Here is a 26,348-nt window from a genome sequence, read left to right on the forward strand (position 1 = left end):
TTCCAAGGATTTCACACCAACCATGCAAATGATCATGTTAGAGCTGCTGAGAGCAATTTTTATCTTAGTGCAGACAATTAGGTGTTAATGATTTTCAGTACAGCTAATTGAAACGCAAGTTTCTTGATTCAAGTGTATTTCATAGTAACAATACAAAATCGAATCCTTGGACCTTTCAAATTTAAGGAGTCAAAGATCTGCCTTGCTTTTCAGTTAGAATTGCTGTATATTGACTTGGGTTTGTAGTGGTTTCTGATGTTAAGCAAATCTTGTCATACTCCTCTCCGTTACGAGAAAAGTAATTTGTTGAACAGTTATTGAGTGCATTTCTATTTTTGCACTGGTTTTGTAGCTAGTATGGGCTTAAATCACAGGCTTTTAAACAAAGAATAATTAGGAGTAGAAACAGAATTTTCACTTCCTTCTCTAATAGACCCCTCCCCCAACACACACACACACACACACACACACACACACACACAAACAATCCATGGCACCATTATAAGACAGTTTGTCATTGAGGAGAGAGAGAGATAGCAGATTGATTATATCCTTCATATTAGGATCTCCTGAATGAAGAAATAACCTGCCAGTGTGGGTCAGAATCTTCTCTGTAAGAGAGTTGGATACTATATATAATATATTACATCACATCACACATTATGCCATATTACATCATATTACACATTATATTACATAACACTACACATTGCATTATATTAGTTTTATATTATATGATATATGCATGTCTATCTATCTATATGTATGTAGTTATATCAGAATCACACAGCCAGGGGGCAGCTGGGAATCTCAGTGGTTGGAGAGTTCAGCCTAGAAGTGGGAGGTCCTGGGTTCAAATTTGACCTCAGACATTTTCCAGCTGTGTGACCCTGGGCAAGTCACTTGATGCCCATTGCTTAGCCCTTATTGCTCTTCTGCTTTGGAATCGATACATAGTATTAATTCTAAAGTGGAAGGTAAGCATTTAAAAAAAAAAAATCACACAGCTACAATATGTCAGAGGCAGAACTTCCTAGCCCTAAGGCGAGCTCTCTACCTATTATGCCACACTGCCTTTTGATTTATTAATCAAACAGAACAAAAACACAGGTTGCTCAGTCACATCCATCAAAAGAATTAAATACACGGGAGTCAAAACTCAAAAGACAGTGAACCTCCGGGGTTGGCTGTGTGGCCTCAAAACCAGCATCCGTCTTTCCTCCGCACACTCAGTTAGATTCTGCCAGTATAGACCTCATAACGTAGCTTACCCAGGTTCTCCGGGCGCCCCAGGGCAGCGTTTCCTTCCCCGGGAGCTCCCCAGGACAGAAAGCCCCCCGCAGGGAGCTTAGGAAGGCAGACCCAGCCTTCCAGTTTTCCTCATGTCCCAACCCAAACCCAGACGTGCCCAGGGTCCGAGAACTGTGGCCCCGGGGTGGGGGGAGAGCCGGGGTCAGCTGGTGCCCCCCGGCCGCCGCTTTGTGGCTCTCTGATCCCGGGGACCTCCCTTCGCCTCTCTGAGTTTCCCCCACTGCCCCAAGAAGACCCAAAGAGCCCGTCTGCGTATCTGTCGCATATTTTTGTTGTCACGTTGTCCGTGGGGATGGTGATGCCATCAGAATCTCTCTCTCTCTCTTCTCTTCCCATGTAGAGTTTACAGATGCTTCCCCAGCAACGGAAAGCCATCGCGAAGTTTAAGGAGCCAGCACACGCTTTAGCATTTCAGCAGAAGTTCCACAGGTAGCCATCGTATTCTTAAGTGGAACCTCTGAAGTTACCACGGTTTAAGGGGGGAGGGAAGACCTCGCACCCTTCCTTGTGTGATCTGCTCTGTATCCATTCCTTTGCTTTGCACAATAGATGTGTTCCTGTAAAGCTGTGTATCCCCTGGAGTTTTGGTTTTTTCCCTTTTGAGGGGGGGGAAGGTGAGACGGGGGTGGGGGACGTGCACTGTTTGAAAACAGAAACCAACAAAAACCAAAACCGGTCATCGAAACCTTTTGTATGAATGTACCGAATTTGTTTTGTAATATGGAAACAAACGCACTTGGATCTTTTCTTTTTTTTTCTTTTTTTTTGTACATTTGGATTTTTGTTTTGTTTTGGTTTGGTTTTGTATCTCGAGGTTTCTTAACACAGGGCCCAACCATTAAAATTTTGCTTTCTTTGGCCTCCGTGACTTTACTGGTGATACTCAGAGTTGACTGACAATTGACCATTTCTTTAACCTTCCACAGGCATATGATAGATTTGTCCCACATAAATGTGGCACTGATTGTTGAATGATTTCCACTAAGAGTAACCGACCCTTATGCTATAGAAACTACTGTGGAATTTTCCCAAGGAGAGGCGATGGGAGCAGTCACATCGGGAGCCAAGAACTTGGCAGTCTACAATCTTGCTTAACTGTGGTCTGGAGCTGCCAAAAGCACGATGGATGCCAAGAAAAGCCGAACTTAGAGGACCCAGAAGCCAATAGGAGTTTGGTGTCCACTTGCTCCCTGTCCTGTCATAGCCACAAGGAACTATAGTTTTGGTTTTTTCATATTTTTTTTCGTTGTTTTTTTTTTCATTTTTTTAAGTGCTTACGATGCATGTAGACTTTGTTCTTCAAAATCAGACTGTGCGATCACAGTGACTTGGATTGAAGAAAGAACATTAACATGTCCCCCATCCTAAAGATATTTTTTACTAGCAAAGAATATTTGATAATGGTTGCTCTTATCTTCAGTGTAGAATAGAAAATAATTTTCTTTAATACACATTTGATTCTTCTTAGACCTCAGAAGGTGCATGTCAACTCTAGATCAAAAATTGGGGGGATCGATCTGGTATTTGCGTAGCCTTAAAGGGCTTTGAGGTGTTGGGTCGGGAGTTCTACCCGTGGAAGAGACAGGTTCTCTTTCATGTAGATAACTCAAAACCCAGCCTTGCATTCTCTGTTCCTAGTAGAATCTTTCTCACCCCATTCTCAATCCTAGAGTTAAATAGGCTTAAAAAAGAATCATTTTAAAACTTCATTTGCTGGCCCCAAACTGGCTCTTTACTAGGACTCTCCACTTCTTTTGTAAGTTTGAACACTGTGGGGGAATAACACTGCTAGTCACTATTGTGATTATTATCATATCTTTTGGGGAAGGTCTTGGCATGCATTGCCATTAATTAGATTTAACAGCAAAGACCATTTTCGTGGGCAGTGTAATCCACACAAAGATAACCAAATTAGTGATTATTGTGTGGCGTACCTAACACCTCCCAGGCTGTGGTTCCCCCCACTCAGATTTCTTTTATTAAATAATTTGGGTCTGTTTCCTTTTGATGAGAAATTTACTTTTTCTCCCCCCCCCCCCCCCCAAAAAAAGGAGCAAGCTCTGTTCAGGTTAATTTTGGCTAAACCTTGAGAAAGTGCCTTAGTTCCATCTTTGCTCCCATATTTTGTGAAAGATATTTATTATTTGGGATAAATATTATAGCGGGGACCTAAACTCTTAGAGCAGATAGTCTGAGGGGCTTTTGAATTAGATTTTATACTTAACTAAAATCACATTTGTAGGTCTATCACATAAGAGAAGTAGAAACTCCGTGTATTTGAGTACGTTCACAAGATACCTGGCAAAAGGGTCAAACTGTGTAGAATCTCCCAAACGTGAGTGATTCTTTCTGCCTTGTATCCTTTTTTAGAGGAGAAAAAAGCTCACACAGTCTTTGTCACGTTTTCTCACAGTATAGATTTTGTATTTCCTTTCAAATTAAGTTACCAAATAAATTTTTTTGAAAGCTAAATCCTGAGATTATGATATTTTAGACCTTGATGAGTCTTTCAATAAAGCTGATTCTGAAAGAACATCATGTTATGTTTAGGTCTGGGAAGTAGTCTTAACTTTTCATTTCTTAATGACGGCTTGTCTAAAAATTTACATCCCAGCCTCGAGAGTCCCTAACCCAGATGGCATCCTAGGAGTAGAATTTCTCCCTCAAAAGGGAATTTAGTATTTAGTTCACTGCCTCTGCTACTAATGTGGGTCCCGTTTAGTTTGATCAGCTAAGATGCTCCGAATCCTAGCCCTGGCAGGGGTCCGTAAAAGTCCTGATTTTTTTTTGCTGCTTTTACCATAATTTTTCCACGTGAAAGACCAGGCGTGGGGCCTTACTCCACCCGGAACAAGCTGTCGATTCCCATCTCAGTCACATCTTTCTCCAAACGGATGCTCAATAACACTAAAGAGAGCCCGAGCCCATTAGCCCAATGCCCAGAGAGCTACGTAAAAGGAATATGTTTAGGTAGGAGCAACTTAAAAACTTGCAGTCCACTCACGTTAAGCCTGGGCTGGCTTATATTTTATCAAGCTTTATTTTGATGGGAACAAGAGGTTGAGTTGGGGATTTGGTGAGCCCCTGGCCTCAGTGAAAAATCAGTGTTGATGTTTCCTGATAATTGAAAAAAAAATGTTTTTTTCCTTGCTTACTTGGCCTTGAAATAAAAAATCTGGACATTGCCTCCCCAAGTCAGTAAGTAGCTTATAAGCAGGCTTTTTTTAGTCACCAATGAAAATAAAACTGAAAAGGGAACATACTGACAGATTTCCTAGTTGTTTTCAAGTCTGCTTTTTTCATTATCTGGGTATTTTAGGTATGGGCAGATGATCACGCACATCTCCATAAATGAGCTGTTTTTTGTTGTTGGTTTTTTAAATATGATTTTCTCCCAAAATAAAGTCATTAATAGAATAAATCTGGGTCTTTATTGAAATGTTTGTTAGGATCACTACCCAACCAAATGCAGATGAGTTCTCCTGGCATAGAGCAAGATGAAAGGTTCAGTTCCGAGTGGTGGTTTCTCCCCCAAAAGCAAAGGAGAAGGGAAAACCAAATTAGCAAGCGATGTAAGTTTTCATTTTTGGAGTGTATCTAGCGTTTTAAGTCAACTCCCCTAAACGTCACCCTCTTGGAAGATCTGTAGCAACCATTATCTTTGTTCTTTTCTTTATCATGCATTTAAAGGGAGATGCAGAATGCAAGCCACTGCATCTAACTACTCTGTAAATATGGACCCTTTAAAATTAAAATGTGATTCAAGATGGATATTATTCAGCAACCTCTTAGCTATTTGTTAGTTTTTTGTGTTGTCATATCAAAGTTGAATGGATACCGTTCCATAAATGTGGATGTGTTTTTTGTGTGTATCTTCGATTTTTATAAAGACGGTAGTAAGTCAATACTTTTATCCTGACCTGTGTATTATTTGTTCACAAAATCCAGAAGCTTAAAACCAACTAGGAATTAATACCGCTATATCTCATTCGGTCAATACAGTAGGTGATTATGTGGAACCAATTTTCTCCCCCTTTTCTTTTGGTATTGCCTTGTTTTTGGTCTTGTGCTGTTCCTTACCTCTAATAAGCAAACCTGTCCAATAGCTTTGGTTTGACCTTGTGCTCTGGGAAATTCTTCCTTTGGGGTTTGGGGGAGGGGACCACTATTTTTTTTTTCCTCTGAAAGAAACTTTGCAACATTTTCCCCTTGGTGCACAAACCATTTATGAAGTTCATAGGTAAACTGGATTTTATTGGGTTGAACCATTTATGCACACAAGAATGGGGAAGATGGTTCTTGTTATGTTGTGAGGGGTTTTTTTTTGCGTGTGTGTGAAGCCCAGATGGAAAGTCATTTCATTCTGAGACTCTATAATAGGTCGTCATCCTACTGGTCATGGTGCTCAACCTTTTTTTTTCTTTTTTTCTTTTTCTTTTTTAAAGACATTGAGTTTTGATGATAAGAACAGAAAGTGTTAGTATTTAAGACACTGGGGAACGTGCATAAAGAGGGGATAGGGAGTAGGAGAAAGAAATCTCACAGAATTCTGTGAAATGCTAAATCAGGTATTTAGAATAAAAGGTTTTTAAAAAGCCAGCTTTAGAAAACAGGTTCCTGAGAACACCCAAAGAAATTGAGAAATCTTTACGGACTGGTATTTTAAGGTAACAAACAGAAATGGAATGAATGTACTCAATTCTTGTCCCAATTAGCACGCCACCATGTAGAGGGCTCCAGCTGACTAATTGGATCCCCCCACGTGTCAGGGTTTCTAACAGAATTATTTAATGAAGTGCTTACACTTTGGGCCCAGGTTGGATTATAAACAAGGTTTCAAGCCCAGAGCTCTTCTGTTTCCCAGAAGGGTTGTCTTACCAAGGTCAGGTTTCAGAGTTTGTTTTCCATCTCACTTTGGTTTGCTTTGTTTTGTTTTTTTGTTGTTCTGTTGTTTGTTGGTTTGTTTGTTTGTTTTGTTGAATTGGAAGGTAAGCTCACCATGTTCACCGATGCTTCGGCATAGATGGGGCATTGTCATCTTTGTGGCATTGGGGGAAACAAGACTGCATTTTTTTTCTGTCTGAAGCACTTTCTTTTCTATGCTTTTGAGTATATTAGAAACCTCTTTAGCTTTATTTATGGCTAGTTTTCTGAGCCCATTCTTCACCCTTACCCATTCCCATTCCCAACTCCATGCATTCCACTACATGTTAATAAGAAATAGGCCAATTGATTTTTGTGTATTAAAAGTAACAAGTAAGTGTCATAATTTTTGATCCTTGATATCTCCTCCACAGTAGTTTTTGCATTATCTCTTCCAGTAGCCTAGTGTTTCTTTTCTCTGCTTTTTCTACTTAGAGGATTCCGTTCTGGCTTTCAGATACTCACTTTTAGATTAAACTCTTGCTTTAATTCTTCAAAGCAGAATTAAAAAAATTTTTTTTCTTGCAATAGAAAACTTGAGGGTGTTTTGGGTACTTAAAAAAAATCAACAACTCTGAATAAAGTGGTTCAAAATAACTTCCAGGGGTAGGAGGATGGGATAAGGAAGGGGAAATGGGACCAGAGATACAATATAAGGACAGAACACCAATCAAAGTACAAATAGTACAGCTGCTTTTAGGGGAAAACTCTCCAGTGTGACCTCAACTTTTTTTTTTTAATGTGAATGAAATGTTATCTTGAACATTTTTTAATATGAATTTGCCAAAGGTATCTAACCTTAATTCAGTATTAAATCCTAAGGATTTTCTGTAAGGTATTTTGTAACCTATTTAATTTTTAATCTTAAATGTGACTAACACGTATTAGTTACATATAAACCCATGGTATTGTGTAAAAACAAAACAAAAACACTGATTCATATTGGATCCTCATGTATACCAACTTCTTAGGGTATAATATGGTTGGGAAGGATCATCTGTTTCACTTAGCTTTTTTGTAGAGAATGTTTTAGGGTATCCACTCAACATTTCTCTGCTCTTGTTTTGGGTGAGAAGTATTTTATGCTCTGAGCACAGGCACCAGAGCTTTCTGTTTGAGGATTTAAATTTTCCTTTCACATCTGACCAGATGAAATGGAAAGGGGTCATTGAGTCATTTTGATTTGGTTTGATGATATTAATTTTAGCAAGTTGGGTAGAGAATAAAGTAACCTCTGAAAAATGTGATGGGCCCATTTAAGCTCAGTAACAATATTGGAGGAGAAATCATGATGTAGATTTCAAATTGAATATGTTCAATAAGCCCAGCTTTTTAAAAGTCATTTGATAGGCTTTTTTTTTTTAATAAAAGGTAGTTTTTAATTTAAAAAAATTATAAGGTATATTTTTGTGATCAGATTTCACTTTCTTTACAGAATTTTGTCAGGTAGATACTTTAATAGTTTCTTAAAGATACATATATACATATATATAATTTAGTTTGGAGGATAGGGATAATTGATGTTTAGAGGTTTTGTTTGTTTTGTCTTTTTATATGAAATAAAATAGCAACTTGCATTAATAATTCAGCTTTGCTTTTCACAGGTGTGGGATCCAGAATTTTTAATCCCCATTTCCCCCCACCCCCACCCTTTAGGATTTTTGCTTCTAGAATTATAACTCCCCTACTTCATTTGCAGGTACACCAAAGAGAAGGCAAGAATTCTGGCTTATTCCCACTTGTTTTTACTTTTTCCATTCTGGACTTCTCTGTAATCATCTTTGCTATTTCACTAACATTCATTGGGTGAGCTTGACAAGTCTCCTCCTTTTTCATGTTTCTCCCTTTCTTGGCCGCCATCTTTCCCTTTCTTTGCTGAAACTGGCCATTCTGTTAGCCCCTCACTCCATTCTGAAATGACTTGGGTGCATTTCACTTTCATCAGGCCTCACTATCATAGTCCTTCCCCTCATCTGTCCGCCTCTGCCTGCTTCACATTCACCCTGCATTCTTGCTTCTTTTCAGTTACAAATCATTTTTCCCTACCACCCAGGTCTCTCCACCCTTGATTTGAACAAAAATGATGCTCTTAATTTTGATGTGCCGTATTGAAGTGTATTCATCTAAACCTATTGCTTTGACAGGTTTCCACTCTTAATTGATTTCTCTAGGTCACCGAGTAGAGGGGATAACGGCTCAATTCTCTTATTTTGCAGTGTTGCCTTTTTTCTATAGGGTTGTGCATTGGTCCCTTAGCAGGGACCTTGTTGTCTGAGGTTTAACAATGAAGATGTAATGACTCACCCATTTTCTTTGTTTTTATTTCTTCTCCTTTTGTAGGAGCTCTGGTTCTTGTTGAGTTCAGGATAGGATTAGTGCGCCATATTGTTGCCACTGGATGTGATGGTTGTTTGACCTTACTCTATTACTTTCACTGACTGTGATCCTTCCTAACCTGTAATGTCTGTACACTGTACATGCTGTATTTGGGTAGATGGGACCATGTACGTCAGAGGTACCGTTCCGATATGGACTATGAAGCTTATGTTTTGGGGAAGGGCGTGCATTGAAAGTTTACAAATAAAGAGACCAGTTTGTCATGACCCTGACTCTCTCCTCTGGGTTCCTCCATTTTGTATTTTCTCCCAAACAAAGTCTACGGAAATAAATGATGTCTTCCCTTGAGAAAAATTATGTTGCCTTTTTAAACTGTGTTTTCCACCTTGCATTAGCCATTGTACCAATTTTATCAAGGAATACATGTAAAGAGTAACAGTGGCAGCGTTGATCATGTACAGCCATGTATCATTTGTGATTTCATAATGAAAACTGTGTATAATGGAATATATTGTAACTTGATGGGCATGTAAATAAAATGTTCATTTTTCCACTTTGAAATTTTTGCATTTTTTTCTTTCATTTTATTTGTTTTCATTTCATTTCCAAGAATGCACCCAGAACACATTTAATAATATGTATTTGTGCATTTGTGTGGACTTTACATGTTCTGATTTCTAATAGGCAACTTCCTGAGTTCATCCTAGACTTAAAAAAAAAAATCTTTACCATCTGTCTTAGAAATGATACTAAGTATTAGTTCCAAGGTAAAAGAGCAATAAGAGGTTAGGCAATGGGGGTTAATTTGGCCCAGAATCACACAGATAGGAAGTGCCTGAGGTCTGATTTGAACCCAGGACCTCTTTCGAGAGATGGCTCTATCCACTGAGCAACCTAGCTCCCTTCATCCTAGACTCTTGAAGTTATTAGAGTGAATCTTCAATACGTGGTATGCAAGCCACTTTTTTCCCTTTTAAATTGCGTAATATAGGGGTGCTACTAAAAGGTTTAGATTCATTTTCTTTCTTTGTTCACATATCATATTTGCAAATGGTATCAACCTGGGAGGGACAACTAATTTAAGATGACAGTATCCCAAAAGCTCTTGATGGAGGAAGGAGGCAGCAACTCAGGAGGGCAGACAGTATGAAGAAGAACTTTGAGTCCATACCAGATGAAAGCTGAAAACACTGGGGGTGTTCAGTCTAGAGATGGGAAGACCAGGGAGGATAGAACATCAAACTGTCTTCAAGAATTTGCAGAGTTGTCACGTGGATAAGAGTTAGACTTTTTTTCTTTATCTCCCAGGGGATAGAGCCAGGAAAAATGGATAGAAATTGCCGAGACAGTTCTAGACTTGATAATAAAAAAGTTCTTAATAATTAGTAGGTAAAATTCATTCATCACCAATCTTGAAGTAAAGGCTGAACAAGCATCTTATCATCAGGTATGTTCCAATGGGGATTCCTGTTCATCTAATTGTCTGCCTTTTAAGCCCTAATGATTAGGCTCTGATAGCCCTGGATTTTCCCCTCAACTAGTTTACTTATCCTTGTTTCTTTTACAGAAGAATATTTTCCAATATTCTCTTCTCTTTCCATTGAATCTTTCCTTGTATTAAAGAAAATTTTAAGTAAAACTAACCAAAGTGTCAACATCTAAGAATAGAGACATTATTTCATATCTGTAGAGAAGTCCCCCAACTTTCTCTACCAAAAGGAAGGAAATATGATCCCTTCTCTTTTCCCTGACACCAAAGAGATTGCAATTCAGTATGTGTGTGTGTTAATGCCTTTATCCTTTAGCACTGCATCTTGTGGGCATAACTCATCTGCTGTATTTCCTTTCTAATGGAATCCTCAAATATACCATTAAAAAGTAAGGAAATAGATTTTGAGTTCATTTCACAACGTCATTTTGACAGAAATGTTTGAGAAAATGAACATTTCAGGAATTCCTCCAAACTTGGTCCATGCTGAAGAGTTACACATCAAGTAAGGTACACATACTTTCCCCAAGTGTACATTATTTCTAGAAAGTGAGTGACAGAGACAGAAAAGATTCCTTCAGAACCTTCCTAGAGTCTTTAGAAACAATTCTTCTGCCATATATCTTAGAAATGAGCCTCAGAGATTTAAAAACCTTGTAGCAATCATAGAGTAGATCTCAAAGCAACAGCTATTGGCTTCTTCTGAGATGTGATGAATGTTTTTTTCTCTTTTATATCACCTGAGTTACCAAAAAATTCCTTTGAGTCCTATTTCAGAGATTAATTGGGATGGCCATTTATTCATTAAAAATGCTCATTCACTTTCATATCTTGCCATGATTTTTCCTGTCACCCCACTAGATATCAACCATCTTCTTTCACTTTGCCTTCTTCCATGCTACCTTGCTTCTAATTAATTAGACTTACCAAAAATGCCTGTCAAACTGAATTTGACTGAAAATGACTGAAGTGGCAGTCAGGCTTTCTAAGGTGATAGCTCCTGAACCATCCTAGAAGCCTTTTTTCCCCCATCAAATATATAACTAGAGATTGTTTGCTATCCCAACAATGAAAGATGAAGTGATTAGAGGCAGGGATTGGTACCTTAGGACAGTGGTGTCAAACAAAAACGGGTTCCTGTTGTTGAATGTTGACTGAGACAACCACAAATGAACATAAAAGTTGCGTTTTAATTTATTTTGTTAAACATTTCCCAACTGCATTTTAATCTGGTTCAGTGCACGGTACACATCACCACTTTGCTCCCCTGCTAAGATAGACTCCATCTGTATCCCAGCCCTGGAAGTGCTCAGGCTCCAGGGATGGACAATGCCAGACACGCTGTGGGGCAGCCACAGATTTTCCAAGGATATTCACCCACTAAAAGCCATCTATACCACCCCGGGAAGCATGCTTTTTGTGCCTTTATCTACTCTCCCACAGGTGCTGTAACCTCACACGGATGGGTTGGTCTGACCAAGCCACATCCATATGCTTAAGTCGGTAGGGCTTTCCATGGGTAGGCAGTCAAGTCGATGAGCATTTGTTAAGCGCTTCCTAGGTGCCAGATTCTGTGCTAAGGGCTGGGGAACAAAGGCAGAAAGTCCATTGCCCTCAATGAGTTCACATTCTAATAGGGGAGACAACAGGGTTTGGTGTTTCTGATACTCTTTGAAAAAACAAAAACAAAACCCTTACCGTCCACCTTAGAACTGATGCTAAATATTGGCTTCAAGGCAGAAGAGTGGTGTGGGCTAGACAATGAGGTTTAAGTGACTTGTCTAGGGTCACCCCTCTCTAGCTGTGGCTCTCTAATCCACCTAGTCATGCAAGTACCCCCTGACTTTTATTTTAGGTAGTCCCTCACTGTCATTGCTGACACCTTTCCAGAACATTTGGGTGGATCCTCTTTAAGGAAAGGAGTCGTGTCGTATACACCTCTGTCCCCTGGGGCATCTAGCAGGAACCAGCCTATCAAAAAGTGCAATAAATACTTGATGGCCTGAGTCAGGAACAGGGACCTGAAGAGAACCCAAACTGCACCAAACTGATCATTTGCTGGATCCCCAGCGAAATATCTCTATTCTTTATTAAGGCAGGAATCAAGCAAGTCTCCCCCCCGCCCCCTTCAATGAATGAACAAATCCAGATCATTATTTAGTCTGTTAATTTTCCAAAACAAAGCAAAACCAGACTAACTCAATTTTCTTTGACCATCCAGCCTGAATCAGAGTCAGGTGTAGCAGGATTGAGCATTGGCTGTGGCTCAGAGTTGAGACCAAAGGAGTCAGAGTTCATCATAGAGAAGTCAACAATTGTATGCATTACCTTTTTATTTATTTAATTTGCTTCATTAATTACACTGCTGAACTTAGTAGAAAATACATTGGTTCTTGAGTCAGAGGACCCAAATACCTTTTATTTATTTTATTTTTGCTTTATTAGTTAAACTCCTGAATGGTTCTTGAGTCAGAGGATCCGAGTACCTTTTATTTATTTCATTTGCTTCATTAATTACACTACTGAACTTAGTAGAAAATACATTGAATCTTGAGTCAGAGGGATCTGAGTTCAAATTTTGGCTCCAACATTCCTTGGGTGACCCTGCTCAAATCATTTAGCCACCATAGGTCCTCATTTCCTCCCACTGCTCTAAATCTATTTTACTCTAGGCAAGGCACCAACTAGGTATTAAAGGCTATGTAGAGGGGGAAAGAGTGTGGGTTTGGGAAGGGAGAAAGATAGACAATCCCCAAACAAGAAAGAATGTGATGTATTGAAGAAGAGCTAGAAAACCCATTGATAAGGGAGAGATCATGTTAAGCCCAGCAAGAAAAGGAAAGAATTTATGGAGAAAGATGCCTGGGCGAGCTAGCCTTGGAAGAAGATAAGTTTGAACAGCCAGAGATGAGGAGGAACATGAGACTGACTTGGGAAGTGGGTGGCTGTTATGTTTGTTGGGAGCCTGGAGAATCCCAAAGTTGGATTCTGGGACCCAGGATGAGGCAGGACCAGAGAGGATGGTTCTCGTTCCCTATTCTCGAATCCCTACTCCTGTCATGCACACATCCATTTCAGAGGCAGGTCAGCAAGTTAACATTTATTAAGCACCTGCTGTGTGTTACGTGGGCTGCCAGGAGGCACAGTGGATCAAGTGCCAGGCTGGGGTTAGAAAGACTCATCTTCCCAAATTCAAATCTGACCTCAGACACCTACTAGCCACATAGCCCTGTTTGCCTCAATTTCCTTGTCTATAAAATGAGCTAGAGAAGAAAATGGCAAACCACTTTGCCAAGAAAATCTCAAATGGGGTCACGAAGAGTTGGACCCAACTAAAACTGCTGAACTGTGTCCTGGGAATACAAAGAAAGGCCAAACAGCCTCTGATGCCCTCAAAAAGCTTCTGTTCAACATGTAAATAACCATGCACTTAACAAGACACAAAGGGTAGATTGGAAGTAAACTCAGAGGGAAGGCACTTGGAAGTCTGGGCAAAAAAACAATGGGGCTATAGCAAATGACCACAGTTGTTTCATGTGGAGCAGGTCCTGGTACTTCATAGGAGAGATTTCGTAGAGAAATCTCTTCTACAAGAAGCCTTTCCTGAGTCCACAGCTGGCAGCTGCTCATGCCTTCTCCCTTCTCCATCTCACTCCTCAAATTGTCTTATTTTACATTTTTATGTTAAGTATGTGGATTTATGTGCATGTAGTCTGCCCCATTAAAATGGAAGCTTCTTTTAAGGGCAGAGACTGTTTCTTTTTGTCTTTCTATCCCCAGACCCAGGGGACAATTAATAATTTGGAAGAGATTGCTCAAAAGTCTGAGAGGGACTGATCTATCATTTTCCTCCTCTATAAAATGAAGATTGGGCTAAAACTCCTTCCAGTTCTCCCATTCTATGGCTCTGACTCAATACAGCATATCCTAAAAGTTGACAACCCTTTATTCTGTTGGGTTTACAACCCAGTTTAAGAAGTCTTCCCCAGGAGGTTGGCCCCTTCATGGAAGGCTTGGGACTGCCAAATAAGAGACCATGAACCACCATGACCATATACGCATGCCTCCACTTGGATTTCTTCCATAAATTTCAGTTCTTTTGGAACTCTTTGGAAGAGGGGTGGCCTTCCTTTCTTCTAGGGCTATTATAGAACATATTTAGAAGCTCACAAGAGCAGGGATTATTTCGAGACAGATTGAGCAATGGGAATTAAAGTCAACAGACCAAAGTTGGAATCTTATCTTCAACACTCAACAAGCTGTGGAACCATGGGCAAGACCAAGGTCCTTGGTTTCCATATCTGTAAAATGGGGATCATAGCCCTCACCCTACCTACTGTAAACCTCAAAATTTCTTAGACTTATGAATGTTAGGGGTTTCCCCCATTGGGAATCTTCTACTTAAAAAAATTCCCTAGCAGATAGTGAGAATTCTACTTGAATGTGAGGGCTCCTTGCCTTGGGAATATCCCTACTCCACCCTACTTAGGATTGCTTTAGGACAGAGAGCTCCTTGAGAACAATGAAAAGTGCTTTGACCCATGCTTATGGAAAGGACAGGAAGTTCTTTGAGTCATGACTGTTTTAGAATTGATACAATGGGATACTAAGTACCTATAAAGGTGGGGCAACTTGTAAACTACTTAAACCTAAAAGGGTGATAACTTATTCAGAGGTTTTTTCTTAATGAAATTTGTTGACACAGCAGCATTTTTTTCTGACTTACTAAAGAGATTAAAACTACTTAGCTGTGAATTCAAAATGGGCGGTCCTTTAGAAACATCTACAGTGATTGGTAGATGTAAGGACTTAGGGGAGGTGACATAGGATATTTTGCCCTTAAAAATAAGAGCTCAGAGAAGAGCTGGATCTAATTCTGAGGGAGCTCATTTTGAGAAGACTCATTCTGAGGATCAGGATTTCTGACTCTCATTCTGAAGGAGAGCTCCTTGAGGAGCTCCTCTGAGGGACTCTGTCCCTCTGGGATAGGAGCTCTGGAGGCTCTTGAGAGATTCCTTTGAAACAATCTCTGGCTGGAAGACTCTTTGAGGAAGGACGCTGGCCTGGTGTTACTAGAATCCTTGTTTAGTCAGACCTTGTGGTGAGTGTTAAAAACTGACTGATTTTCCCTTTTAAGACTCAGGTCTAGGCCATATTGGCTTGAGGCCTTTCATACTTATTCCTTTCTTACTCTCTCTCTCTTTGATTACTCATTGTATTGTTAATTAAAATCTCTATAAAACCCAATTGACTTGGGTATTTGAATAATTGGGAATATTTCCCTGGCGACCACCTTATATTTGATTTTAAAACCCAAGACACTGTAGTGAAACATATTTCTGCGGTCAAATTTACTCACCCTCTCTTACATCTATCACAATTTATATCTACCACTATTTTAATCACTACAGTTTAAGACTCCAACCATTTTAAATCTCACACTACTTCAAAGAATCATGGAACAGACAGAACTTTGAAAATATACAAATAGGAGCTGTCGTTATGATTGGTAGCAGAGAATGCTGGGAGAGGGGAGAAATGAAGGGGACCTGGGGAAATGATTTAGAATAGGGGAGAAGACTTTCTAGGGCTTAAAAACATCATCTGATCCACTAAAGGTGATCTGATCTCATGGAATCTATTTTGTGTATATGAATACTTGATGGCGTATATCAGTTTATGTGTGTAGGCCACCCATTGACACATCATTGACACACATGAGGAGATCACCGGTCACATCAGGCAGTCTATGCTAAGTACTCCATGAATGGTACAACAGATGAATGGTGGAAAGGGTTCAGAGAAGGAGAAGATACACCATTAAAGGTTGGGATGGTTAGAAGAGATGGGGTTGGCACTGGGTTTTGAAAGACAAGCATGCTTCCATTGGGGTTGCCATTGCCCAAAGTCAAATTCCCTGTTGGTAGTACCACAAGGGCTGCAGGGCATCTTCCTCCCAGTGGACCATCCCCCTGGGTTCATCCTCTGCAGGCTCACACAGAAGCCGTGGGGGGAAAAATGGACTCTCAGGCTCCCTTTCTCCCTTCTCCCCATTTCCTTCCCTCTTCCCCTTTCTCCCTCTCACCCCCTCCCCTTCATTCCCACTCCACCCCAGATGTTTCTCAGCTCTCAAAGCCTGAAAAAACACATCTATCAGCCATTAAAAAATTAAGATCCAATTGAACCTGTCACCCGTCTTGGTCTTTGGCTCCACAGGCCATAATCAGGGGCACCCAGACGGAGGGCCCACTTCACCTTCCCCCAGTGGGCACATAATCACCCGCAATCAATTAGACCCTCAATCACGGAGCTTTGAACAGCTGGTGGTAGATCTCTCTTGTCCTCATTTCAAGATGCCAGTTCCCTTCCTGGCCCCCTCTTCTGTCCCCACCAGAGCCTCCCCATCCCGTCTTTCTCCAGGTCCTCATACATTTTTATGATTCTCCCGATTGACAAGGGGGAGGGGAAGAACTTGGAGTCTGCTTCCAGGCTCGTGAAGGCTAAAAGGCCATCAGTGTTGTAAATGAGGATAACGGCTACATACCACCAGCTGTTTATAGTGCCCTGATTGAGCCTAATTGGTGAGAAGTAATTGCCTCCACTCCACAGAGGTGAAGTACCTCCTCACAGGGAGAATGCAGCTGATGAAGGGCCTCAAAGGAAAGTCCTTCCTCTTTTAGCCAAGCTCCATCTGCCTCCAGTTTCTTGGCATGGACCGAGTCCATGGGCCTCCAGCCTCCGTGCCTCCCAAAGCTGACCGGCACTGGCTCTCTCCTTCTGTCCCTCAGATCCTCCTTCTCTCAGGAAGCCTTTCTGACTTGGGAGATGGAAATGGGTGTTGGAATGGGTGCCAGGGGCTTATTGAGGCCGGGAGGCGTTCAGCTGGCCTCTTTTGTCCTAGAGAGTGGGGGATTTGCAAATGGGACTGCAGGGGGCCCTGATGATCTTGGCAGCCAGGGAGGAGCCATGCCTCTCTTGAAATCTTTGCCTGGCACCTGCCTTGCTAGGGGGATCGGGGCATCTCTACAATCCCCATACCATAGGAGCCCAGTCCCATTCTGTCCCCTTCCCCTCTCACTCTTTTCTCTCAGAGTCCCCACAGAACTTTAGATTTTGGAAATGTATTTCCTATTTTGAGAATTAGGGACAGGGAGATCATGCCTGAGAAGGATAGGGGATAGAAATCTTTCCTTCTTATAGATTTTTGGGAACCAAATCTAGGGCTTATGTCAGGGTTCAGCACACAGTAGGCATTTAATAATTGTTGACTAAATTCCATAGAATATGGGCTCCTTCCTGAACTGGGTCTCTTTAATAGATCATCTCCCAAAATCATTGGTTAGATGCTTAGTTAATATTAACTATTTACAAGCAAGGTCACTCAGGTATTAAATAGCAGCGCTGGGAATTTGAACCAAGATGCTGGACCTAAATTTTAAAAATTTATTTTAATATTCATTTAAAAACTTTTTTAAATTTCTAAATTCTCTCCTTTGAATCCCTCCCCTACCCACTGGGAAGGCAACACTATGTCCATTATGCACATGAAGTCATATAAAATGTATTTTTATATTAGACATATTGGAAAATAAATGAATAAAGAAAAAGCGAGAAACATAAGGAAAGTGAAAAAATATCTCCATTCTGAGTTCACTGGATCTAAATTCAGTATAAATTCTACTATACCTCATAACCTCCTCCAAAAATATTCAGCCCTCCCCTTTTATTCTCACCACAGCCTTCAGGAGGTAAGGAAATGATATTATTTGTTTGTAAATTGTAGGGGTACCATTGGTGATGGGTTTTTTTGGGTATATATATTTTTAAGTATAGATACTGACTTTTTGGACTGAAAATGTGTGCCACTACAAACATGGTGGGGGTGATTCTGGGGGGAAATGGAGTTAGATATATGACTTAATTGTATAGTTAGTCAATAAACATTTATCAATTTATATAGGGATTTATATAGCACTTACTATGTGCTGGGCACTGGGCTAAATTCTAAGGATTCAAAGGAAGGTAAAAGACAATCCTTGCTCTTCAGCTCACAATCTGACAGAGGAGACAACATGCAATCCTATTGGAGGGGTGCTCAAATAAGCCGCTCTAGCCTCTTTTCTAAATGAGAGATCAAATCTTTGTGGGGTATGGAAATAATGTCATAACTAGCAAAATCCAGCACTGCTCCAACACGGTTGAGTCCAAGACTCATCATGGTGGCCAACCTGTCACTGGAAGCATTGGTGTGGAGCTCTGCCTAGTTTAGACCATATCTATCCACTAGAACAGGCAGCTACAGTGGTAAGTAGAACATTGGACTTGGACATAAGACCCAAGTTCAAATCCAATTGCAGATATTTCCTAGCCATTTATTTAATCTCTATCTGCTACGATTTCCTCAACTGTAAAGTGGGGCTCATAATATCACCCACTTTACAGAGTAGTCATTATGAAGCTCAAATGAGATAACGATTCTTTTTCCTTTATTGTATTACAGTGACAAATTTACGCATAAGTTTTCCATGATTCATGTTGTCTCCCTCTCAGAGTTGAGAAACCATTCCACTGGGTTTTCCATATTATTCCTTTTTGTAATAGAGTAATCTTATGAGACCAAACCCCAAAGCATCGACCCAAATAAACAAATGATAAAGCATTTGTTTTCATCTGCTTTTCTACCCCAGCAGTTCTTTCTCTAGAGGTAGATGGCATTCTTTGTCATGAGTCCCTCCGAATTGTGGAGGTAACAATTAGAAAAGTGATGAGTAGAGTTCCTGACACAGGAGGCACTTAATAAAACCTCATTCCCCTCTCCCATTCCCTCTACCCCTTCCCTCTACCCCTGCCCTGGACCACATTTTGGGGATTTCCTTGATAAACTGTCCATAAGAGAATAATGAGGACCGTGATGGGACTTGAGGACATTCAATTCAAGCCTGATTATGTAATGACTTAACTTGGTTCACAATTATGCTCATAATGAGGCAGTCCCAGCTCTCAGATGTTACAGTCTAGTTAGGAGATCCAGCATCTGCCCAGACAAGTAATTTGAGGAAAGAGAGTGATAACCAGTAACAGGATCGCAGAGGAAATGGCTGAGTTGACCCTCAAAAGAAAATAAATATTTGAAGAGGGAAAGATAGAATGTCTTGTCCATTTCAGACATGGTGGATGACCAGCTGGGTGAATGCTGATGGGAAGGAGGAGCAAGTCAGGTTTGGGGCAGAAAATAATCTGAAATGAGGCTAGAAAGGTAGGTTGGAGGCAGGTACCTGTCGGAAGAGTTTGCCTTTTCTTTTTGAGGCATCCCTTGAATGGAACTGAGGATGTTTACTAAGGTGAGGAGAAGTGAGGGGGAACAGCATAACTCGACAAGTATTCGGAGGGCTTCCATGGAATGGAAGAGGTCCTTAGCATTTTCTTTCTGGCTCCCCAAAGCAGAAGTAAGACTGACTGATGGAAATTATAGGGAAGTGGGTTTGGAAGGATTTCTAAACAATAGAGCCTTCCAGAATAGGTAGAGATGCTCAGAGAGGCAAGGAGTTCTCTGACCTTGGGAGCATTCTAGAAGATTCAAAGATATTCAGAAGGGTGGGGGGTAGTGGGGGGAATTCATGTTTTACATAGGGAATTGGGAAGGTGACCTCTTAAATGACCATAAAACTCTTCCAAATTATTATTCTGTGCTCAGACATTAGACCCTCACACAGCTACAATAGCAATTTATAGAAATCACAGCTGGGATTTATGCAGCACCTACTATGTGCTAGGCACATTTGTAAATGCTTTCCACATATTATCTCATTGGACCCTCACAACAATCCTAGGAGGTAGATGCTATTATAATTGCCATGTTTAGCTGAAGAAACCGAGGCAAACAGAGGATGAGTGACTTGTCCAAGGTCTCAGGCTCAGAGTTCTTTGTGTTTTGTCATCCTCATTGTTGGGCCACTTTTCCATCCTGTCTGAATCTTTGTGACCCCCTTTGGGTATTTTGTGGGGCAGAGATCCTAGAGTGGTTTGTCATTTCCTTTTCCAGCTCATTTAACAGATGAGGAAACTAGGGCAAATGGGTTAAATTACTTGCTTAGGGTTACACAACTTTTGAGTTTCTGAGGCCAAATTTGAACTCAAGATATCTTGACTCCAGGCCTGGCACTCTATGCACTGTGCCACCTAGCTGCCCTGCATCCATTGTGCTATCAGGCACCTTGACTTTGGCAAAGGTCTGACTACTCATAAGATTCAAGGAAAACCATTCTCAATGTCTGTGCAGTAGCTTGCCCAATTTAGTCTGTTCTTTTAAGCAATTTTAGAAAATCTCTTCCTTTCTGTCTTAGAATCACTGTCCCTCCATGAGGATTTATTTGTATTTACTCTCAACTCCGTGGTGTCTTCTCAACCTGATATACTGTCTCCAAGGTGGACCCCCAAGGAACAGTGGTAGGAGAGTTCAGTTATTTCCCATGGCATCAGCCTTAAAGGAAAGAATACTACTTACAGGTGTCGAGCCCTTTGTCCTTTGGGACTGTTTGTGCTTCTACCATCTGATTTGAGCCTCCTAACATCCCTGGTCAAGGCAAGAACACTAGCCGATGAGTCCTTTAGAGCTGGAAGGCGCCTCAGAGGCCATCAGTTCCAATCTCCTTATTTTACAACTAAGGCATGGAGAGATTATGTTCTCTAACTAAGAAAAATGCACTTTACACTATTGCAAATCCCAAGCAGCTCTAGATTTCTTTAAAGATGTCTATGTCATCAATGGATCAAAAATCTACAGAGCAACATCTAAAGATTTCTCATCTTAATCTTCCTTCCTGCCTTCCTGCCTTCCTTCCTTCCTTCCTTCCTTCCTTCCTGCCTGCCTTCCTTCCTTCCTTCCTTCCTTCCTTCCTTCCTTCCTTCCTTCCTTCCTTCCTTCCTTCCTTCCTCCCTCCCTCCCTTCCTTCCTTCTTTCCTTCCTTTCTCCCTCCCTCCCTTCCTTCCTCCCTGCCTTCCTGCCTTCCTTCTTTTCTTTCCTTCTTTCATCCCTTCCCTTCCATCTTAGAGGCAGTTGTAAGGATCAAATGAGGTAATATATATAAAATGCTTTGCAGACCTTAAAATGCTATATAGATTCCAACTTATTACTAATGATAATTTATCATAATTGGTCATAGACACCTTAGGAATCACTTTTTACCTTTAACTTACTATTTAATATTTTCTCCATTTGGGGCATTGAATGTAGGATATTTTCTTCTTGTTTTTTTCTTAGATGTTGAGTCTCAGTCCCATGTTGTTTACTCACGTCCAACTCATTATGACCCCATTTGGGGTTTTCTTGGCAACATTCCTATGGTTTTGCCATCTCCTTATCTAGCTCATTTTCTATAAGAGGAAACTGAGGTAGACAGGATTAAGTGACTTGTCCAGGGTCACACAGCTAAATAAGTGTCTGAGGCTGGATTTGAACTCGGGAAGATGAGTCTTTCTGACTCTAAACCCATCATTTCATCCACTTTGCCACCTAGCTGCCCCTTTCTTTTATGAGCTTTATTTACATCTGAAAACACATAGTGCACCTCTTGACAATGATCCTGTTTGTGTGCATTTGGCTTCTATTCTCCAGGGTTCCTAGCCCTCTTCCTCCGCCTCCATCCCAACCCCTCATTTATCTTGCCATCTTGGTCTGGTCTGTGGGATCCTTACTTTAGTTCCTTGAAATGAACCCAAAGGATCCAAACTCCATACTTGCACCTTAGGGTACCATTGTTATGTGCCTCATGCTTCTGGTGGTTGGGCTGTTTTCCCTGAGAGGTTGCTGGAGTCAGATAGCACCAAGTAGGGAACAGAGCTCTGAATGGTGTCAGAAGATCAGGGTTCAAATTCTCACGCTGCTGCTTACAACCTGTGAGTCCTTGGGTCAAGTTGCCCTTTGGAGGTCTCTGGTTCCTCCTCTTGGATAAAAAAAAAATAATTTGAAAAGCTGATTCTGAAAGACCTTTCAATTAAATTCTAAGAGCTTGTGGTGCTAGAGAGGATGACTTCCTTTTTCCAGGATGGTTCTGTGAAATTATGATTTTAAACAGCAGATGGTGCTCTGAAACAAAGAAGGACATTGAAGCAGTGACCAGTGGCCAAGGGGAAGGAGGGCCTCTGAAGGCTGCAGATGAGGGATTTCTGGGATTGGGCTGAAACGTGACCCCTTCCTGGAACCACCATCCGGGGGTTAGCCCTAGATGCCAAGTCTTGGCTTCAAGCCAAGGAGGGAGACAAACGGCACTTGAATGGTTGCACAGATAAATTCAGCCCCTCTTTGGAGCCCAGTTTGACCCCCAAACCATCAGAAAGGAAACCCTTTGGGCTGATAGACTTCCAAATGCAGGCAGGATGGAAGAGAGAGAATCCATCACCGGCCCCATCTTAGCTGTTGGAATAAAGATGCCCCTGAGAGAAAGCAACATTGATGGAGGGACCCGATCATGTAGCTAAGGATCTGACCCTCTCCTCAGATTCAAGTTTTCCCTCTAACCAAGGGGAGCAGCAAGATGTGGCCTCTTTATGGAAGACAGAGCAAGGGGGGTTCCAGTCTAAAGTGAAGGAGGAAAATAGGAGAGGGCTGGGATGGGGTGGAGGGAACAGAATAGTCAGCCCACTGGGATCCAACCAGCCTGAGGAAGGAGAGAGGCAGGATCCTTTTCTCAGCTGAGATTTAAGAGCAGGATTCTGAGAAGAAGGTATGGTATAAAGAATGCTGGGGTTGGGAAATGAATCCTGCCAGGGTGACCTCAAGAAGTCACCTTAACTCTATGTCCTTTTTTTTTTTTTACCTCCCAGGGTAATTGTGAGGAACAAATCCTGCCTCCAACTCTTCCTAGCTGTATGCTCCTGGGCAAATCACTGGATTGCTCCCTGCCTCAGTTTCCCCCTCTGTAAAATGAGCTGGAGAAGGAAATGCCAAGCCACTCTGGTATCTATGCCAAGAAAACCCCAAATGGGATCATGAAGAGTTGGACATCACTGAAACAACTTAAGGGCAGCAACATGTTCCAGGCACTGTTGTTAAGGGCTAAGGCTACAGAGAAAGACGAAAGACGGTCTCTGCCCTCTGGAGGCTCCCAGTCTTATGGGGAAGACATGCAAACAACTATGAACAAGCAAGCCGTCTACAATTAGAGAGCGTCCACAGAGGGAAGGCACTCCCATGAAAAGGCATTAGGAATGGCTTCCTGCAGAAGGTGGGATTTTAGCTGCAATTTGAAGGAAGCCAGCAGGCTGAGATGGGGAGGGAGGGGATTCCAGGGAGGGGAGAAAGCCAGTGGAAAAAACTGGGAGACGGAGGAATGCCAATGAGGTCTAAGATAAAAGAACACTGTTGAAAGTAGGGAGCTGGGCAGTTTTTAAATGTGAAAGAGAGACCCCAGCCATACTTGCCCTGCTCAGTCATTGCCTTAAGAATTGGCTCTTTCCCTCTTCCTTGTCCTCATCAATACGAATCTATCAGTTTCCTTCTGGGACAGGAAACAGTAAATTAACCTGGTAAATCCATGGTGGTGCACTAGTGGGAACAAACAATTTAATGGCAAATGATCATTTTTATTAAACGAGAAGGTTTCATTAGTGAGAACAAACATGATCGTTTAGTCCCTACCGATGTCCATCAATTAGCTAATATTCGTAAGAGTTCAACAAGTTCATTCAGTTGTTTAGACAGTAAGTCTTTCCTCCATTGAGTAAGCATTTCAAGTGCTTTATTCTGTGTGGAGCTCTGAACTAGGTACTCGTGATCAAAAGTTTAGATAAAGAGAAATGAGAAATGTTGATAGGGCACAGTCCTTGCCCTTGTTGGGCTTATGGTCTTAGAATAAGGTAGTATCGCAGAGTTTTAAGGAACAGAAAACATCCATTTAAAAATTACTTTAAAAAAAAGACGAGCGTTTGGCTAGTTGCTTTAAGCAGGATTGGGTTATTGATTCCATGAATTGACCTCTCTCCATCCTTACCTATACATACATTGCTTTCATGGTTCTCATTTTGTCATTTTGCCTTTGCTCATGTAGGGCTTCTCATGTTCCTTTGTACGATATAGTCATAATTTATTATAACACCTAAGATTTCATTACATTGGTATTTCAAAATTTGGTTAGCCATTTCCCAATGGATGAGCATTTATTTTGTTTCCAATTCTTTTCTATTATTAAAATACATACATAAAAAGATACCGTTGTAGATAATCTTAACCAGAAATATTGCCTGTGTGCACACATGTTATAAAACAAAGTGCTATGTGAGATCCCAGAGAGAAATGAGTGGACTTTTCAATATTGATGCAAATATTTTCAATCTAATAGTTGATTTGACTTTTCCCATTGGGGACCTTTAGAGCATCCAAAGGTGTTTAAAAAGCTACTATTACTAAATAGACTTGGTCTATTTGCTGATCTAGCTCTTTACAAATACAAGATTGATGTGTTAATACTACTAATGAAGATCACAATTGATTGGTACCACCTCACACCTAGCAGATTGGTCAATAAAGGAAAATACTAAATGTTGGAGGGGATGTGGCAAAATTGGGGCACTAATGCATTGCTGGTGGAGTTGTGAATTGATCCAACCATTCTGGAGGGCAATTTGGAACTATGCCCAAAGGATTTTAAAAGACTGTACGTCCTTTGACCCAGCAATACCACTACTAGGTTTCTACCCCAAAGAAATAATAAAACAAGGATTGTAAAAGAATATTCATAGCTGCCCTCTTTGTGGTGGCAAAAAAATGGAAAATGAGGGGATGCCCTTCAGTTAGGGAATGACTGAAACAGATTGTGGTATCTGACGGGGATGGAATACTACTGTGCTGTAAGGAATGATGAACTGGAAGATTTCTGTATAAACTGGAAGAACCTCCATGAACTGATGCAAAGTAAAAGGAGCAGAACAAGGAGAACATTGTACACAGAAAGCGAAACATTGTGCAACAATGGAATGTAATGGACTTTGCTACTAATAGCAATGCAACAATCCAGGACAATCCTGAGGGACTTATAAGAAACAATGTTGTCAACATTAAGAGCAAGAACTGTGGCAGTAGAAACCCAGAAGAAAAACATATGACTTATCACTTGTTTATATGGGCACATGATTTGGAGTTTTGGTTTCAATAGATTGCTCTACTGCAGATACAAAAAATACGGAAATAGGTATCAAGTGATAACATTTGTATAACCCAGTGGAATGGTTTGTCAGATCTGGGAGGGGGAGGGAAGAGGGGAGGGAAAGAACATGAATCATGTAAACATGGAAAAATATTTTTAAAAAAATAAATAAAAAACAACAATTGACTGAATTTAATAACCATTATTGGACAGTAGGCAGCAGACTTTAGCTATGACATATCTGCTTAGGGATCGATGGTTTTAGAAGCATCCTAATTATAGTTTTCCTACCACTTGTGACATGGGCTGGGCCATATTATCTCCTGTTTTTTAATTTAGCATCAAATAATTTCTGAAGGAAAATAGACAGACCCCTGTGTGATTGTCACGGATATTTGTGAATCTTAGCATTTCTTTTGTTGCCTGCCATTCCACTAAAAGCAGATGCTGGGAAGGAAAATCTAGAAATAGAAACACCTGCCACCAACCTACATGGGCTGTCTTTTTCCTGAGAATGGGAAGAAAGGAGTGTTTTCTCCTGGCTTCCCAACTTGACTGATGTTTGGAAGTTTGTCCTGCTAGAGCAAGTGGGCAATTCCAGTCTTCACATCATTGTCTATTCTTCTTCCACCCAGGAAAATAAAATCATGACAAAAATAAGTACTTACATTGCTAGAGTGCCTTTTACATTTTGAGAAGGCTTTCAGATATGAGGAAGCAAGTCATTTAATGGCACTGATTTTTCTATAGTGTCTTTTGAGAAATAATAGCATATTATTGCTGGCAGGAACCTTTAAGATCACCTACCCTTCATCCCTTATGTTACAGAGGACAGCAAGGTACACACACACACAATCAGAATTCACATTCAGTCTTCGGTGGTGCATGAGGATATAACCATGGTTTTGGAGCAGAGAACCTGGGGTTTGAATAGTGACTCTGTGACTTAGTACCTGTGTTATCATGAGAAATTTTCTTCTCATAGGAAAATATTCATAGAAACACATTCTGTAGTAGTAAAGAACTGAAAAAAAAAGGTGAGTGCCCATTGATTTCGAAATGGATGAACAAATTGGTATATGAGTGTAACAGAATTATTATATGGTAAGAATTTATTAATATGAGGAAATATGGAGACTGATACAGTG

General features: G+C 40.8%; 1 protein-coding gene across 9 annotated transcripts in view; it reads left to right on the forward strand.

The window, feature by feature from the left end:
- Positions 1-25,391, forward strand: part of RBM33 (RNA binding motif protein 33) — a 184,092-nt gene extending 158,701 nt beyond the window's left edge. For 7 of the 9 annotated variants that reach the window (XM_007504671.3, XM_007504663.3, XM_007504664.3 and 4 more), the window contains 2 exons: positions 1,652-1,740; positions 2,238-9,132. In XM_007504671.3, coding sequence (XP_007504733.1) covers positions 1,652-1,740; positions 2,238-2,286 — 138 coding nt within the window. In that variant the 3' untranslated portion in view covers positions 2,287-9,132. Of the gene's footprint in view, positions 1-1,651; positions 1,741-2,237; positions 9,133-22,882 lie in introns of those variants that run through there. The other 2 variants (XM_056799956.1, XM_056799957.1) reach the window with 2 other exon arrangements.
- The last annotated feature ends 957 nt before the right edge of the window (positions 25,392-26,348 follow it).

The sequence above is a fragment of the Monodelphis domestica genome, chromosome 5 (assembly GCF_027887165.1).
Source record: "Monodelphis domestica isolate mMonDom1 chromosome 5, mMonDom1.pri, whole genome shotgun sequence".
NCBI classification, from domain to species: Eukaryota; Metazoa; Chordata; class Mammalia; order Didelphimorphia; family Didelphidae; genus Monodelphis; species Monodelphis domestica.